A 16,988-nucleotide genomic window follows, 5' to 3' on the forward strand; every position below is an offset into this window, starting at 1 on the left:
CAAATATTATTCTTTAATCGTATTGAATCCTTCCGGGTTACCCCGATAGCTTCAAGGTGAGTCGAATAGCCTTCTGCAATCCAGTTGTGTCTTTCCAGAAGGGACAGAAACCGTTCTTGGATTGAATCGTGTAGACTTTACGTCGATCTGATCGGTTTGATCGGTATCGGCCGATAATTAGCATTTTATGCTGATCGGTCATAATTTGCCGGTCTGATCAGTGACCGCAAAAGACATTTACCCTGCGTCTCAGTCTACAGTCGTATACAGTATAGACGAAAATAAACGAACAAGTCCTTTAAAAAGACACATTGCTCCATCTTGTGATCGGTTATCGTTTTTTTTTTACACTTTCTGATCGGTGATCGGCCCCAAAAATCCGGATCGTGTAAAGCCTAGAATCGTATCATCCGTCCGAGTTGTTAGCAAGCGTAGTCGGAAACACGCGACCGCGCCTGCGAGCTTCAGGTTTTAACGCTTTGTTCACTCTTCAGCGCAAATTGCTGGAGCGTGTGGAGGTCGTATGGCGTCGCTAGCGTGTGAGCGGCAACAAGATGGCCAACGTCCCGCAGCCGTCAGTTGGCCGTGTGACAGACAAGCAGGGTCAGAGCCTCTTCTACGGCGACCCGTCGAAAAACCTACTTGACGAATATCCGGGGCATGAATGCTCGGATTCCAGCTGACGGGAGAAGTGGAAGTTGCGGCATCGTGTCGTACCGTTATACCCAAGCGGCGTCTGATGCAACCGCCTCCAAAAACCGAATACTAGCAGGGTAACTTGGCCAAACCCCCCCCCCCCCCCCCCCCCATTCCTTGTCAGCGCCATTTAAACAGAACGGTGACATGGGGAGACAAAGGTTGTAGAATCCCATCTTGAGCGGTGTGCGTGAAAGGGGTTCATGTGTTCATTGTTATTTCTCACTCGTGAATATTTCATTCGGCGGCGTCGGCTAAAGTGGGTCATTTGGAACGCAAACACACGAAGCAATTATGGCCAATTAATCCTCCGGATCGCCCCTCCGGATTTCTAACTCACAGCCCCCTTCTTCTCCTCCACTTGATACAGAGGCACTGCGACGGCCTCCACGCACGAACGTGCGCAAAATGTGTCAAAATATCAAAATAGTAGAAAACAGTTCTCAGTGTTACCTCTTTCACGCAGAGAGCCTGCAAAAAGTTGAACTCCACCCAGGTTTCTCACGTCTCCTGACGCACGAGCACAGCTGCAAGAGAAACCTGTGTTGAAGTGGCTACTGCGACGTTTAGCACCCGACATTCACGCCTCTGTAGCGGCGATGGCATCTAATTATCTGAATGCGGGAAACCACCACAACAGCTGTGTGAAAGAATAATGCTGGTCCTCCCGATGCGCCCATTTGGCGTAAAGGCAGTGTGACAGGGATTAATGATGCGGTCCAGTGGTACGCTACAAGAATAAATACATCGTAACAGACTTCCCACAAAATTGTTTCACACCTCTTCACATTTTACGCACTCGCGTCCTGCCATTCGGGCATTTACCACGAACGCAGGTTTCGTCCCGCCGCTGATGCGACCGTACCGGAGCGCCCGGAGAAAAGCCACGCAGGCACGGGGAGAACATGCAAACTCCACACAGGCGGCGCCGGGGATTGAACCCGGGTCCTCAGAACTGTGAGGCTGACGCTCTAACCAGTCGGCCAGCGTATTATAATATTAGTAGTAGTTTATGATTTGTGCATGTATAGCAGTTGCGCAGTTGTACCCCTCAATAATATTTCGCCTTTGCCTTTCACCCAGCAAAGGCGCAATATTGCTGCACTTTCACACTTAATTAAATGACGTCAGCATCTGCCGTGAGTCCGTGACATTTAAAATACTTGATGGACAGCACAACAGCATTGCGCTACCTGTAAATGCCGTCTCTCTTGATGCGCCAAATAGCAGCGTGAAAGGGGCTGCTAATGAAAAAAAACTGTCAATCAAATACCACTTGTACAACTTGGCAAAATGTACACGACTTCGTCTAGCTTCTTTCTTACGCCGATATATTTTATATACATATTTCAGCTGTGAAAATATATTCACTTAAAGTCACCGCTGGATGGAATATGTCACGCTTTCACACGCCACGACAACGGGGCACTCTAGCGGCCTTACCAGTGCGAAGCCCCTGTCCACACGCTGGCTGTCACGCCAGACTTTTACTTCTTTTTTTTCTTTTTTTATATGTACCACGCTCTTCCACCTTCTCTCCATGATGTGCGGCACTCACGGCGCACAACGAGGCGCTCTAAAGCGGCCACGCCGGTAGACTACCTGAAGGGAAGTGGGTGTAGGAATAGCTTGCTAGCTAACTTTAGGTCTGGAGGGGCGAGTCATGCATTAGCAACGCCCAAAAAATGTGGAAAACTAAGATGGTGTAAAACTGTGTAGCACGATATGGTCACAATTCAGTACAACGTAATTCTTTTCAGCAAATAGCTTCTTCTGAATTCGCTTTCCAGGCTGAGCTTCTACGGCTAAAAATAGCAAAATAAAGACCCATGCTAACTGAGCTAAGCTCACGAGGCTTGCCGTTTGTGTGCCGCCAGGTTGGAGTGGGTGGAGATCATCGAGCCGCGCACGCGCGAGCGCATGTACGCCAACCTGCTGACGGGCGAGTGCGTGTGGGACCCGCCGGCGGGCGTGCGCATCAAGCGCACCGGCGACAACCAGTGGTGGGAGCTTTTCGACCCCAACACGTCACGCTTCTATTACTACAACGCCTCCACGCAGCGCACCGTCTGGCACCGCCCGCAAGGCTGCGACATCATCCCGCTGGCCAAGCTGCAGACGCTCAAGCAGCACACCGACGGCGCCAGCCCCCGCCACGCCGCCGGCGCCACCACCGGCACCGGAGGAGGCGCGTCGGCCGACAATAGTCCGGGACATAACAGCGGCGTCAGCCGGGAGGGGAGCACCTCGTCCTCTCTGGACCAGGAAGGGACAGACAAGCAGGCCGGGAAAGACGACGCAGAGCGGTGAGTGAGAGGACGAGCGCGTGGGTGCTAAGCAGCTAGCGTAAGAAGCTAACGTAGTACTCTTGACCAACGTCGCAAACAGATGCACTCAAACGCCAGATCCAAATCAGTTCGTAAAAGGCCGCTCAGCCGAGCGGTAATAGCGCTTCACGTTGTGAGCGCTCAACGCTAACCGCTAGCTAAGCTAATGTAGTTGTCTACATTGTTTACTTGTCAAACATTTGGACTCAAACACCAGTCCTGAAATCTCCAAATCAAAGTCGTTTGTTCCCAAAAAGCAACTGGCGGGGAGTCCTACGAAGGCAATGGAACAAAAACAAGAAGTAGCAATCGAGCACAATAAAAGCCGTTGACTTAACGTTCACAAAAAAATGGTTTTCTACCCACTTGAGAGTCCGATCAAGAAAAAAGGAAGTAGCAACCAATAGCAGTCAGGCAATACGCTTTCGCTTCTGAACATAAGTGGCGAGCATATGGCAGCTAACCGGCTAGCAAATCAAAGTCGTTTGTTCGCGTACAAAAATCACAGGCACTATCGAGGAGGAAACAACAGGTGTCAAGAAGATGCCCCCCAGGGAAAAACAACGAAAAGAATGCCTCAGACAACAGAAGCCCAGTAAGGAGAAGGAGCCAGATGGGCTGTTGTGGAAAGACAAGCCCCCGCATGGCATGTACCAATAAGAAATTGGAGAAGTAGCTGACCTAGTGAAAACTGAAAGACAGCACAGAGGCGCAGGTCCTGGCAGCATGAGAACAGGCCCTGAACACCAGATGAGTGGAGGCCGGCCGGGGTCTGCCGCATCAGATGGGACCCTGGATGCAGGCTGTGCAAAGAAGCGCCGAAGTAGCAGGTAGCAGCAATAGTGTACCAAATACGGACTGGAGGTCCCACAATCAAGATGGCCCACACCACCCCGAGGTGGTTGAGAACAACCGGGCTAGCGGTGGCGGATAAACATCGGAAGACGGCGGTCGCGATAGGTGTTGCAATCCCGAGTATGTTTTTTTCCAAAATCCTAGACAATCGACATCTTTGTTTGTAAATTGTAACAAAAAGTGCAGCGAGCTCCCAGCGCTTCGAAAGTTCGAATCAAGTTTCCATATCTTTTGATCAATACCGCCAAAGACGCGCTGAAAGTCCCGTTTTCAAAACGACGAAAGAGGCGAACAGGAAAGACAGGAAAAAATTGACGTGCTGTCCGTCAAACTCTGCCGACGCCAGCGCATAAATAATCCTAATGCCGCTCAAGACACTTCACAAATTCGTACGCATTCATACCAGCATTTATTTTGCCGTCTGCTATTGTGTGAATGCAAACGGCTGCCCCATCACAGATCCCTCTGGTGTATTGCAACAACGTCACGAGGCAGCTTGCGTGGCGTTTCGCAAAAGAAAAAAGAAGATCACCCCCAAAAACGACGCGTTTGTGATTCTTTCCGTGGGAAAGGTCAGTCCAGCAACAGCGGCAAAATCTCATCCATCCCAAAATCCTCGAACTTCATTTGGCGTGTTTGATTCGGAGAAACGATGACGACAACGCGCAACCATTCCGAGATTCCTGCCAGTCAACCGGATCGATTTTCAAAAGGAAAACTTTATTGAGCGGATGAGACGAAAATGAGCCGTGAATGCAGCACTTTGGCACAATGTTTGTTGACAACGCGGCCTCGCCGCGCTATGCAAATGTTGCGTTTCGCCTTGAAAAGATTAACGAGGCGGAAGGAAGGCGTGAAGTTTTTTTTTCCTTGTCTTTGTTTTTTTTTTTGTCGTTGTCCCGTTCTCACGCGGGCGGCCATTCAGCGCCCGCCGGCGAACGCGTCAGCTGACCGATGGATTTCACAGCGGGCCGTCTGGCGCTCCTCGACGCCGCGAATGCAAAGTGAGGCGCTCGCGCGTTGCCGCGTCAAATTCGTCCGCGTCCTCCGTAAAAGCGAAAAAAAAACGGATGTCCTTTTTGCACGAAAACAATCAACTTTGTTCAGTGTATGAACTCAACCTTTCATTGTCTAATTATCAACTTCAATTGCCCTTCATCTCCTCTTCTGCCCTTTTCACCTCCTCTTATCTCCTCCCTTGGAATTTTCGGATTGTCTCCTCATCTCGTCTCCTTTCCTCCTCTCGTCCTTCCCTCGTCTCCTCTCCTCTCCTGTCTCGTCTCGTTTCCTTGCATGCTCCCGCTCATCTCCTCACCTCATCTTGTTTCCCGTCCTCCGTATTTGTACTTCTCTCCCTCTCCTTGTACCCTTCCTTCATCTCCTCACCTCATCTTGTCGCCTCCTCTGCCCTCATCTCCTTTCCTTGCATTGTCCGCTTGTCTTCCGTCCTTCCCAATCTTTGTTTCCTCCTCCTCGTCGCTCATTTCTTCTGTCCTTCTCCCCTTGTCTCCTCTCCTTCTGTCCTCCGTTTGGGTCCTCGTCGCCTTTCCGCATTCCCTGGCCTTTTCCCCTCTCCTTCCTTCTCTCGGCTTTCCTCTCTCTCCTCATCTGCCCGCCCTCGCCTCCTCGTCAGGACGTCGCCGTTCAGGTGGAACACGGGTACGAAGGAGCGCATGCTGATCAAGGTGACGGACCGGGAGCCCAGCTTCCTGTGCCACCAGGGCAACGGTTTCTCCCCGTGCGACCCGCCCACGCCGGGGGCTCTGTCGGGCGGGGGCACGGCCTCGCGAAGCCGCCGTTCGTCCGGGGGCGGCGACCCGGCGCCCTCCGAACCCGACGCCTCCCCGGTCCCGTACTCGGAGCGCCGCAATTCTCCCTTCCTGAAGCGCGCCGATCCGGGCGGCACCCAGCGGCGCTCGTCGGCCGACTCGCAGCCGTCGTCGCCGCGCTACGCCTACGAGCCGCCGCTCTACGAGGAACCGCCCTCCGAGTACCAGCCGCCGCCCATCTACGAGGAGCCGCCCTCCGACATCCGCCTGGCCGACTCCTCCTCCTTCTACGGCACCGGAAAGTCGCCCGCCCGCAAGACCTCGGCGCCTCTCTACCACTCCCCCAAGCAGTCCCCTTACGGCCAGCTGGTTCTGACCCGCCAGAAGTGTCCGGAGAAGATGCAGAGTCTGGAGTACAGTCCGGTGGGGAAGGAGTACGTCAAGCAGCTGGTGTACGTGGAGCAGTCGTCGTCCAGCCCCCGCTTCAAGACCGCCGACCGGCTGCTGCGCTACGGCACCACGGCCGGCTACGGCGGCTCCTACGGGGGCTCCTACACCCTGCAGCACAGCCAGTCTCTGATCAGGGACCCCCGCCTGCTGCTGGACTACAGCGGCGAGGGCGGCGAGGGGGGCCAGAGGCTGCTTTACGAGGACTCTGTATCCTGGACGTCCGGCCAGACTCACTCGCTGTCCTCGTCGTCCGCCGGGCCTTTCTCCCCTGGCGGAAACCGCAAGCGCAAGAGCCGCAAGCCGTCGCTCTCCCAGGAGCTGGCCCGCTGCGGCGCCGCCGACGGGGACTTCGGGGGCACGGCGTCCGAGGCCATGCTGGCGCAGGCCCGGCTGGCGTGGGAGGCGCAGCAGGTGATGAAGCAGCGCAGCAGCTGGGACTCGGGCCAGGGCGGCGGCGCGCAGGGCTCCAAGGACGGGTACGAGAGCGACGGCGCCGTGCCGCCCCCGCTGCCGGGCCCGGTGGTGAGGGCCTTCAGCGAGGACGAGGCCCTGGCGCAGAGCGACGGACACCTCTGGAAGCGGAGCACCTTCGAGCGCCTCGGATTCCCGCAGGCCCTGCTGGAGAAGAGCCTCTCCATGCAGACCAGCCTGGCCTCGCCCGAGACGTACCTCCACCCCTCACAGGTACCCGCTTCGCAAGCTGCTCCTCCACGCTTTCCCCCAGGCGCTTGACTTTTCACTTCCTGTCTTAGTCGGAGGACTTGGGAGCCTGCGCCCAGTTTGAGGCCAGTCGCAACGCCAGGAACATGATGCCGAGCGCCAGCTGCGGCGTTTTCCCGGAATTCACCCTGAGGAAGCCGTCCTCCGAGACCGACATCGAGAACTGGGCGTCCAAGCACTTCAACAAACACACGCAGGTGCACAGGCGCTACCTTTAGCACTCTCCGTCCACTCTCAACACATACTACTACCGCCAACGCTCGCTATCCGCGGCGGAAAATACGTGACTAATTGACACCCCGCCCGCCTTTGGGCGATAGTTTTGAAATGTAAGGTCCACTCCCACCTATTTGGAGTTCACCATTCACAAGTTTGCCGATTGTGACTTTTTTCTGTGGAACCCAACTTCCTCTTAACAATAAATGACTTACAGGTTATTTCATTGGGAAAGAAAATTCAGCGTATGTATGAGGTTGCTGGCTTCGCAATGCATAAAATGACTACTTTCCTGTCAGCCGCTTAATGACATTTCCACTCAGCGATTCATACACTCATTTGATTTGATTTTTTTAATTACGTACGGTATTCCCCCCCCCCCCCAAATTACGTACGGGGCAGAGGGACCCGACCCCGCTGCGATTAATTGACGACCCCGCCTCTTATTCTTTATTGTTGCTTATATTGAAAGTTTAAACCCTGCACACGCAATATGTTTCGAAGGCATAAATCATCTTACACGACCATTAAAAAATAAATAGCTTTCGGACATTTTGATTTCAGCAGAGCAAAAACATCCGTCCGAGACTCTCTGTCACTTCTTTATCAACCTGGCCGAAATTGAACTCCTCCCTTCCATACAAAAATCTTAGAACAGGTGAGCTGAAATACTTCAACACACTTTCTTGACAACAATTGCAAATAGGTGAAATATGGAAAGAGCAAACCCGGTTTTACTGTTGGTGAATTTGTGAATGGTGACTAGGTGGCTATTGACTGTAATAATAATAATAATAATAATAATAATAATAATATGTGCGTGCGTGTGCGCAGGGCTTGTTCAGGAGGAAGGTGTCGATCGCCAACATGCTGGCGTGGAGCAGCGAGCCAATCAAGAAGCCCATGATCGTCACGTCGGACCGCAACGTCAAGAAGGAGGCGGTGGACATCTTCAAGCTCATCCAGACCTACATGGGCGACCGACGCACCAAAGCCGACCCCCTCTGCGTGGCCTTGGAGGTACGGCCACGCAAAACCTCCGCAACTACGGTGGCGCTTTGACGATATAGACAATAGAACAACACTCATCGGCATATATTCTTTATTGTCTACGAAGAACACAATTTTATTTATATTTTTTCTATATCTGCAGATTTTTGCTATTCACGGTCGAGCCTGGTCCCATTGCCCCCGCGAATAGCGCGTCAACTGTATATATAAAAGAAACAGAAGCGGTCCTTAAATTGAACCCTGTGGGACCCCCTTTTCGAAGGCGATTATGTCAGACCAACCCGAACAGTCTACAAGGTGGCTTTTAACTTCTACCAAGTTATTTTCTGTTTAGATACTTGTACTTTAACTTAAGTGTTGCTCTTGTACTTGAGTGTGAGTGCTTGGGACTTGCGACCTTCAGATATGTGACTTCTTCTCACCGGCGGTATGGGGTCGACTCGCTACCCCTATAAAAGGACGTGTCCATTTGTGCGTCCGTCCGCCCCCAGGTGGTGGTCCGCGGGTGGAGCAACCGGGGCCTCCGCGACGAGCTGTACATCCAGCTGTGCCGCCAGACCACCGAGAACTTCCGCTACGACAGCCTGGAGCGCGGCTGGGAGCTGATGGCCGTCTGCCTGGCCTTCTTCCCGCCCACGCCGCGCTTCCACAACTATTTGGAGGGCTACATCTGCAGACATATGGACCCCCTGAACGACACCAAGGGTACGCGCACGTCTCCGCTGCAACCGCATTTCGGCAGGGGAAAGAAGTGAACGGACACCGTGAAAAACAGATCCGGTCCTCCTGAAGCCCCGCCTTCCTTCTGACCTCATTGGGCACTCGCGCGTGTCCGTCATTAATTACACAAGCGCCTCAGATTTCCACTTTACAGGACAAATTTGGCAAAAATGGAAGAGAGTCATAATTGTTCATCAAACCTTATAATAATTCGTCTTTTATGGCCGTATGCTAAATTGGCATTTTTATTTTTATTATATTTTTTTCATGACATTCTCAATATCACACTCAAGGGGAAATTCTATAACATGTATTTAATAACAAAGTTTTAATACATTATAATAACAGTAATAATAACAACAACATATGATCGCGATAAAAAAAATGAAAATCCAGTTTTTTTTACTCCTAATAAATAATTGTATATTAATATGATACGAGACTATATTTATGGTATTTATGCTCATTATGTTCCCTCAAAGGGGAATTCGATATTTTTTATTTATTTAGTAATAATAATAATTATGACCTAAATAAGATAATTAATAATAAAGTAGATACAATATTTTCATCGCTTTTAAACTACCCTTTCTAATCACTTCCGTACATCTTGCATTCATAAAACTTGAAAACTACAAAACTTTTAAAAAAGTTTTTCAAACTAAGAAATAATAATAATAATTTGTTGTTGTTATGCTGTTCAGGAGTTGCTATTAGCAGCTACGCTAAACACTGCTACAGGAAGCTAACCAAGGCGGCGCTGACCGGAGCCAAGAAGGTACCAGCAAGTGTCATCCGGTCCGGTCCGGTCCGGTCCGGTCCGGTCCAGTCACGCGTGTCCCCGTTCCTCCTCAGGGTCTTCAGAAGCCGTCCCTTGAGGAGATCCAGCACGCCCGCAACGCCATCTTCAGCCCGTCCATGTTCGGCTCTTCCCTGGAGGAGGTCATGGCCCTGCAGAGGGAGCGCTACCCGGACCACCAGCTGCCCTGGGTCCAGACCCGCCTGTCCGAGGAGGTCCTGGGCCTCAACGGGGACCAGACGGAGGGCATTTTCAGGTCAGGCTTATTTTTCTTTGTGCCTAATACGGACGGGCAGAGCGATGGGATTTGAAGTCATCGGCATTTCAGCAGTCCCGTTTCGGGAAAATTCCAGGGCTCCAGCGCGCCCGCCACCCGCGTGAGGAGAAGCGCGACAGAAAATGGATGGATGGATGCAATTAGTTGTGGGTTAATGGATTCATTGTTGCCGCTCGAGGCTTCCCCGCCAAAAATGAGGTGCAATGCTTGCAGCTTTAGTCTTACCATTATTGTTATGATTATAAGCGTGGCTACCTTGTGCTTGCTCATTTTTCAAAAATGTTCTGATGTATGGCTTTTTGAATTCCAGTGTAGTTGTAGTGTCCTTTTTTTTTTTTTTTTTTTTTTTTTTTTACTGAATGCCAACGTCATTGTAATAGTAACTCGACGTGGCGCTCGGGTGTCCAGGGTTCCGGGAGACATCGACGAGGTGAACGCTCTCAAGCTACAAGTGGACCAGTGGAAGATCCCCACGGGACTCGAAGACCCTCACATTCCGGGTGAGCGCTCACGTCCGCCACCTTTACAATCACTGGCGCCCGCCACCCGCGTGGGGAGAAGCGCGACAGAAAATGGAAGGATGGATGAATGCCGTTTCCCTGAGTTAGCCATCTTTTTAAAACACTCCCATCTTAATGTTATTTCTGTTTTGGTCATTCCATTGTGTTCGTTAACTGCAACGACTTTGACGCGTGCTCGCGTACGCGCAACAGCGTCGCTGCTGAAGTTTTGGTACCGCGAGCTGGAGGAGCCGCTCATCCCGCACGAGTTCTACGACGAGTGCGTCAAGAACTACGACAACGCCGACGCCGCCGTCCAAGTGGTGCTGGGACTGCCGCACATCAACAAACTGGTGCTATGCTACCTCATACGCTTCCTGCAGGTACGCGCCCACACGCGCACGTGTGCAACAACGACGGCGGCCGCTGTACACGTGTGATTGGCCTTACAAATAATCAATCAGTTTTTGACTTAAAAAATGTTAAATGTATGTGTAATATTGTTTATTTTAATAATAACATAATGCATGCACCTTTTTCAGTGTTATCATTTATTATTAATGTCATTATGATTAAACCATCATTGAATTCAAAACTGTCAAATACATATATATGTGGCCTTTCTTTATTTTAGTAAAATTCATTTGAAAAAAGTTATTCATTATTCCATTTCAAATATTAACAAAATTGAATAAAAGTGGTACATACAAAACTTTATTTTAATAACAACATAATTAGTTATTATTTATAAGGAAATTTCATATGTCTTAATTTTCAATACACTTTCAAAAATTCCCAAAATAATGTATTGATGTTGTCATTATGGGTGTTGTGTGTGTAATTTTGAGGGGAAAATGAATGTATTCCATTTTGGAATAAGTTTGTAACGTAGCATGGAAATGTGGAAAAAGTGAAGTGCGCTTTTTTTATTATTATTTTGGGAAAATGGCAAACATTTAAAAAAAAAAAAATACTTTTTCACCTTGTCTTTATGGGGAGACGTCTGTCGAATTTTGAGGGAAAAAATTAATAGATTTTATTTTGGAACAAGGCTGTAACATAAATGTGGAAAAAGTGAAGCAGTCATTTTCATTAATTTGCCGAATCCCCAAAAAATTTAAATAACATCATTACGGGTAGTTAGTTGTGTGTAGAATTTAGAGGATTTTTTTTTCCCCATAATGCAATAAGGTTGTAACATAAGAAACTGTGGAAAATGTAAACAGTAATTGTAATTAATTTGCTAAAATTAAAAATTGCATTGTCATTATGAGGAGTTGAGTGTAGAATTTTGAATAATGTTTTTTTTCTCATAATACAATAAGGTCATAAGATAACTAAATGTGGAAAAGCTGAAGCGCTGTGCAGACTTATATTTGGACGCACTGTACTGTAAATATTAGTTCTTAGTTTTTGTAATTTTTGTAAATTTGCAAAAAGTAATTTAAAGCAAGCTTTTTTTTCGAGGTTGTCGTTATCGTGAGTTGTGTGTAGAATTTTAAGCAAAAAAATTATTTGTTTTCCATTATGCAATAAGGTTGAAACATAACAAAATGTGGGAAAAGTGAAGCAGTAATTTTAATTACAGTAATTTCTCGTGTCTAATGCGCACCCATGTATAATACGCACCCCCGAGTGGACCTCAAAATTCTGGAAAACCCTTCTACCCATGTATAATGCATTTTTACAATGCATGATTTTGCTTCGACCCATATGATCAAAACATGAAGTATTATCTGGATTTTGTTAGTTTTTTTTCAAAGAATTATTCTGAAGTGAACCACTTTATTTGAAGACGTAATACTTTCTTTTTATTTACTTGTTCTTAATTTGAAATTCACAGCACTACTTTTATTTAGTAAATGAAAAAAAAACCACAGTGGTGCTCATATGTTAGATTACCCAAGCAGAATTTGTAAGATGGGTACAATTCTTAAAAGACAACATGAAGGACGAGGCGAAACACATTTAATTTTATTTTAATGAGATTCAAATTAAACGGTCAAGCATTTCAGAAAAGCATTATCATTAAACAAAACATAACCATGAAGAAATTAAGGATGGTTGTTGTTCAGTCATCAGTCATATTAAAAAATAGATATCTATATTTCACAAATTCTGCCAGGGTATGTAAATTTATGAGCACAACTCTAAATATATGCAGTCATACTTACGCCTGTCATATTGGAATGAAAGTGTAGGCTACATCTTTTTTATAACCACTAGGTGGTGGTGGCGTATGAATGAAAGTGTACACATTTCTCATAACCTCTAGGGGGCGGTGGCATTTTGAAATGAAAGTGTACAGCTTTTTCATAACCTCTAGATGGCGGCATACATTTATGAAATGGGAACGTTTTTCCCCCCCCCTCATTTTCCCCTATACCTATGTATAATGCGCACCATTGACTTTTGACAATTTTGGGGGGGAAATAATGCACATTATACACGAGAAATTACGGTAATTTGCCAAATTAAAAATGTCACGTCAGTATTGGAAGTTGTGTGCAGCCGAAAAGTATTGCCAGCGCTTGACTTTTGGTGACGTTTCCTGAAAATGGTTCGTAATTCATTTTGCCTTTTTGGGTGCGGCAGGTGTTCGCGCAGCCGGCCAACGTGTCGGTGACCAAGATGGACGTCAACAACCTGGCCATGGTGATGGCGCCCAACTGCCTGCGCTGCCAGTCGGACGACCCTCGCGTCATCTTCGAGAACACGCGCAAGGAGATGTCCTTCATCAGGCTCCTCATACACGCGCTCGACACCCGATTCATGGACGCCGTCCTATAGCCCCGCCCGAAAACCATGACGACAAACGAACAAACAAGACGACGCCATGGGCCACACGACGGCAGGACTCCGCGCGCGTGCCTTCAGCATTTTTTCCATATCCTTAATGTCCTTGTACTAGTATACTCTTTGTCCTCAACCAACCAATCAAATGTTATTTACATCGCACTTTTCATTCATAAAAATGCAACCCGAAGTGCTTCACAGAGATGAAAACAGCCAAAGTAGCACGAAGCCCATCCCCGCATAGAAATGCAAGCAAGAAAATTCTGCGTACTAGTAGAACGACGAGGGCGCACTAGTACGATGACGAGGGCGGTAGTTCTCAAGCTTATTGCGCCAAGTACCACCTAAAAAAATACTTGGCTCTCAAACGACCCCATCATGGCCAACATTAAAATCAGATAACATATTAGGCCTAAAGAAACAATTAGTCGAAAGGATCAAATAATTTGATGACAAAAAAAAGGAGGACGCGGGATCAATTTTCCACACAGGCCGACGTTACTGCAGATGAAGGCACCAGCCCCCGTGGAGAGAAGTTTTTATCCGATTACTCGATTAATCGATAGGCTAATCGGAAGGATACTCGGTCCTCAAATATTCGATATTTGCAGCCCTACTGTTCATCAAAAGTGAGACGTTTTATTCCTAAAAAGTACATTGAATATTAATGTCAGCCACTGTAACACGGTTACAAAAAAAATTACTTCATTCAATTCAAAATGTATTGCACATAAAAGCTACATAGAAATTGTACACCCAATAAAGAAAATAAATTAACAAATTGGTAAAGTTAAATGAAATGCAAGTCAACTTAAAAGGTACTAAAAATGTAAAAGAAAATTACAATACTGGATTTAAAAAAGAAGGTTTAAACGAGCTTAGATTGCTTCAAGTGTCATTGTAATATTGTTATTTCAGCGATTCTTTCATGTATCACTAGAGGGAGCCGGCGTACCACGGGTGGTATTGCTAGCCCACGCTGACAATCACATGCACAGTAGTACAGTGCAACCCGAGCAGATTCAACTATTGGCAAATCTGGGGGCAGTTTCAATGTTTACATTTTGTTTTTTTCTTTTTTTGGGAGAGAACAAACCCCCCAAAACGCTTATTAGCAGTTGATCTCCTCTTGTTCAAGAATTTTTGGGGTTAAAAAAAAGATTAGATGAATGCAATTAGAAATGGGTGACAATTATCTACGGATATTTGCTATTGGCGGTCCAGCCCGCGAATAACGGCGGTCCGCTCTATTCTATGTACTAGCGAGTGAGGGCAAAGTGCATACTAGTACATGGAACTTCAGCCAGAAATAAAGGATATGGACTAAATGCTGAAAGGGTTTTCCATACGCCTTCACAGAGCAGGACCAACCAGGACGCCGTCCGGTCACGCGGCTTCCTGCCGGCCGGCCCGACTCACCGCTGATTTGCGAATGTGTCTTTTTGTTGACTCGTTCCACACCATTTAACACAAACGTGCTTCTCAAGGTGCCAAGTCGAAGTGCCCCTTTGGCACAGACCACACTTCCACAGGTTGAAGGCGAGCCGGATGAGGCGGCTCGGGCGCCGGGTTCGGATGCCCCCCGGACGCCTCCCCGGCGAGGTGTTCCGGGGACGTCCAGCCGGGATCCCCCCCGGGAGAGCTGGACCGAGTGGCCGGGGAGAAGGAAGTCCGGCCGGATAAGCTAAGCGCAAGAAGTCCAGCGGCAATTTTCCAACGTTCAGAGCAGTCGGCCGTCTGTGTGAAAGGGTGTTCCGCTACGCCGGGCGGGACGGGACGGGACGGGCGTGTGAAATTTAAAACCTGACACTCGCTGAATGATCTTTCTCGGCCAAGTACGTGAAAACACAAGACTCTCTCTCACACTCTCCCGTTTGCTGGGTTCCGCGTCAAAATTGAAGGCGGAATAAATCCTCGGCAGGCTGTCTGTGTGAAAGAGGCCCCCCGTTTGACCCACAACGAGCTTAAAAGTACGGCGCTGCCTTGAGATACCAGTGACCAATTGATTTTTTTATATTTTTTTGCTTTGACTTGCGAGCAAAAATTTGAGATGCGAGCGCCGTGCGGTGGCAGTGAATGTAACTCAACTCACTTGACAGGAAGCAGACAACAAGTCCTGTACTTAAAACAATGTCCACTTAGCTTTATGCTAACACATCATGGGAAACACCATAGATGGGCTGACAAAACTAGCATTGATGCTGCAACACATAGCGAGAAAATAAAGACAGTATTTACAGGCATATATTATTTATCCTCTGCCAAAAACTTTGTTCGTCTCGTCTTGTTTGACTGTTTTATGCTGCCACCCGGTGGCCAAGTCGCACATCCCTGAAGGCGGGGCCGTGAATTCAGCACGCTATCTCAAGGCACCCCGCTGTTATTCAAATTTTGAAATAATTGTCATTTTCAAAATGTTTTCACGACGATTCTAAAAGTTTGAGAAGCCGTCCAACTTAACATGTTTTTTTTTTAACCTGCTCTTTTTATTTATTTGTTATTTATTTGACGCCTGTTGACGATGTACATTAAGTGTGTCGGGGGGAAGAAAAACGACGTATGGAGAAATTGCTGTGAATGTTAACGTGAGACTAACGAGCTTAGAAAAACTTTGGGTAAATTTCCTCACATTGATCGAAGTTTGCCAGTCGTCCTTGTGGGCGTGGCCAAGCCCGGCCGAGCAGCCAATCAGCATGCAGACGTAGCCACATCCGAGCAGATAGTTCTCTTAAAGTTCTTCTTAAATTTGGACCTTTTTTTTTTCTACTCCAACGAGATGAAGCTGAGGAGGAGGATGGTGAAGAGTGAAGAAGTTCCGTGTTGTTTGTGTCACTGTCACTTCCTGTCCAGTCTGAACGTTTTGCTTGAATAAAAGACTCCAAGCGACTCGGTTTCTCGTCAATATGTTCAACCCTGAAATGATATTTGTATGGAATTTCCATTAGGCCATGCGAATGTTTTTTTGTTTTTTGTTTTTTTTTGCGCCACACTACAAAAACAAAAACGCTCAGTTGGGTCACAAAAGTGCAACATTTGTGCACAAAAATGCAACGGTGGACCAAAAAAGTGGAACTTTGGGGGAAAGCACAGCGTCTTTGCCCCCAAAATAGTCACTAAAGTCATGTACATTTTGCCATCAAAACACAACATTTGCTCACAAAAAGGATTGTTTAACCCCCCAAAAAAACATACATTCATATTTGTCCAGAAAAGAACTGAACTGCATGATCGCTTCAGTATTTGGCTCTGTTATTTGTAACTGTATTGACAGACTGCGGCGCCCCCTTGTGGTGATTTCCCAAACCTCGGTACGGAATTTTGGGAGGTCCACGGAAACAATGATCTTCGCTCGAGTCGCAATACAAAAGAAGAAACTCAGTTCCAAGCTTGTTTTTTCAGGGCTAATAAGAGAGGTTCGTAAAACATGCCGTGACCCGGATTCGAACCGGGGTTGCTGCGGCCACAACGCAGAGTACTAACCACTATACGATCACGGCGCGCTATCCTGGCGGACGACGGCAGGTGTCAGCAGACGCATTAAGAACTGAAGATGAAAAAAAAAAATGTTCAGATAAAAATGATAATAAATAAAAATCCAACTTGCATGGAAAAGCAGAACGAAAATGTACAGCTTAGGGTGAAGGTGACCAAGTTGACTCCACTAAAGTCGTCCTAAAGTCAAAAAACGTTGTGACAATAAGGGACCAAAACCCACGTTGAAATGTTTTCCGCTGACTTTCTTTTGGACTTGCATGCGGAAGTAGGAAGCCGAACGTTGCCGAACTTTGCCGGAAGGCACACTCGTTCTCTCCTCCGATTGGCCGAGCGTTCGGCCAATCGGCGCGGGCCCCA

At 47.8% G+C, this 16,988-nt stretch overlaps 1 protein-coding gene and 1 non-coding gene across 4 annotated transcripts in view; one reads left to right on the top strand and one right to left on the bottom strand.

The window, feature by feature from the left end:
* The window catches only part of arhgap39 (Rho GTPase activating protein 39), a 29,493-nt gene extending 13,471 nt beyond the window's left edge, over positions 1-16,022 (top strand). The window contains exons 2-11 of one of the 3 annotated variants that reach the window (XM_061779830.1): positions 2,574-3,002; positions 5,512-6,781; positions 6,850-7,014; positions 7,868-8,053; positions 8,536-8,749; positions 9,469-9,542; positions 9,620-9,819; positions 10,249-10,340; positions 10,554-10,723; positions 12,936-16,022. In XM_061779830.1, coding sequence (XP_061635814.1) covers positions 2,574-3,002; positions 5,512-6,781; positions 6,850-7,014; positions 7,868-8,053; positions 8,536-8,749; positions 9,469-9,542; positions 9,620-9,819; positions 10,249-10,340; positions 10,554-10,723; positions 12,936-13,130 — 2,995 coding nt within the window. In that variant the 3' untranslated portion in view covers positions 13,131-16,022. Of the gene's footprint in view, positions 1-2,573; positions 3,003-5,511; positions 6,782-6,849; positions 7,015-7,867; positions 8,054-8,535; positions 8,750-9,468; positions 9,543-9,619; positions 10,039-10,248; positions 10,724-12,935 lie in introns of those variants that run through there. The other 2 variants (XR_009789421.1, XM_061779829.1) reach the window with 2 other exon arrangements.
* Positions 16,023-16,561: 539 nt separating this feature from the next.
* On the bottom strand, positions 16,562-16,633 carry trnah-gug (transfer RNA histidin (anticodon GUG)). The gene has a single exon. It is a non-coding gene; the product is annotated as a tRNA-His (tRNA).
* Positions 16,634-16,988: the final 355 nt, after the last annotated feature.

Source organism: Phyllopteryx taeniolatus, chromosome 7 (genome assembly GCF_024500385.1).
Source record: "Phyllopteryx taeniolatus isolate TA_2022b chromosome 7, UOR_Ptae_1.2, whole genome shotgun sequence".
Taxonomy (NCBI): Eukaryota; Metazoa; Chordata; class Actinopteri; order Syngnathiformes; family Syngnathidae; genus Phyllopteryx; species Phyllopteryx taeniolatus.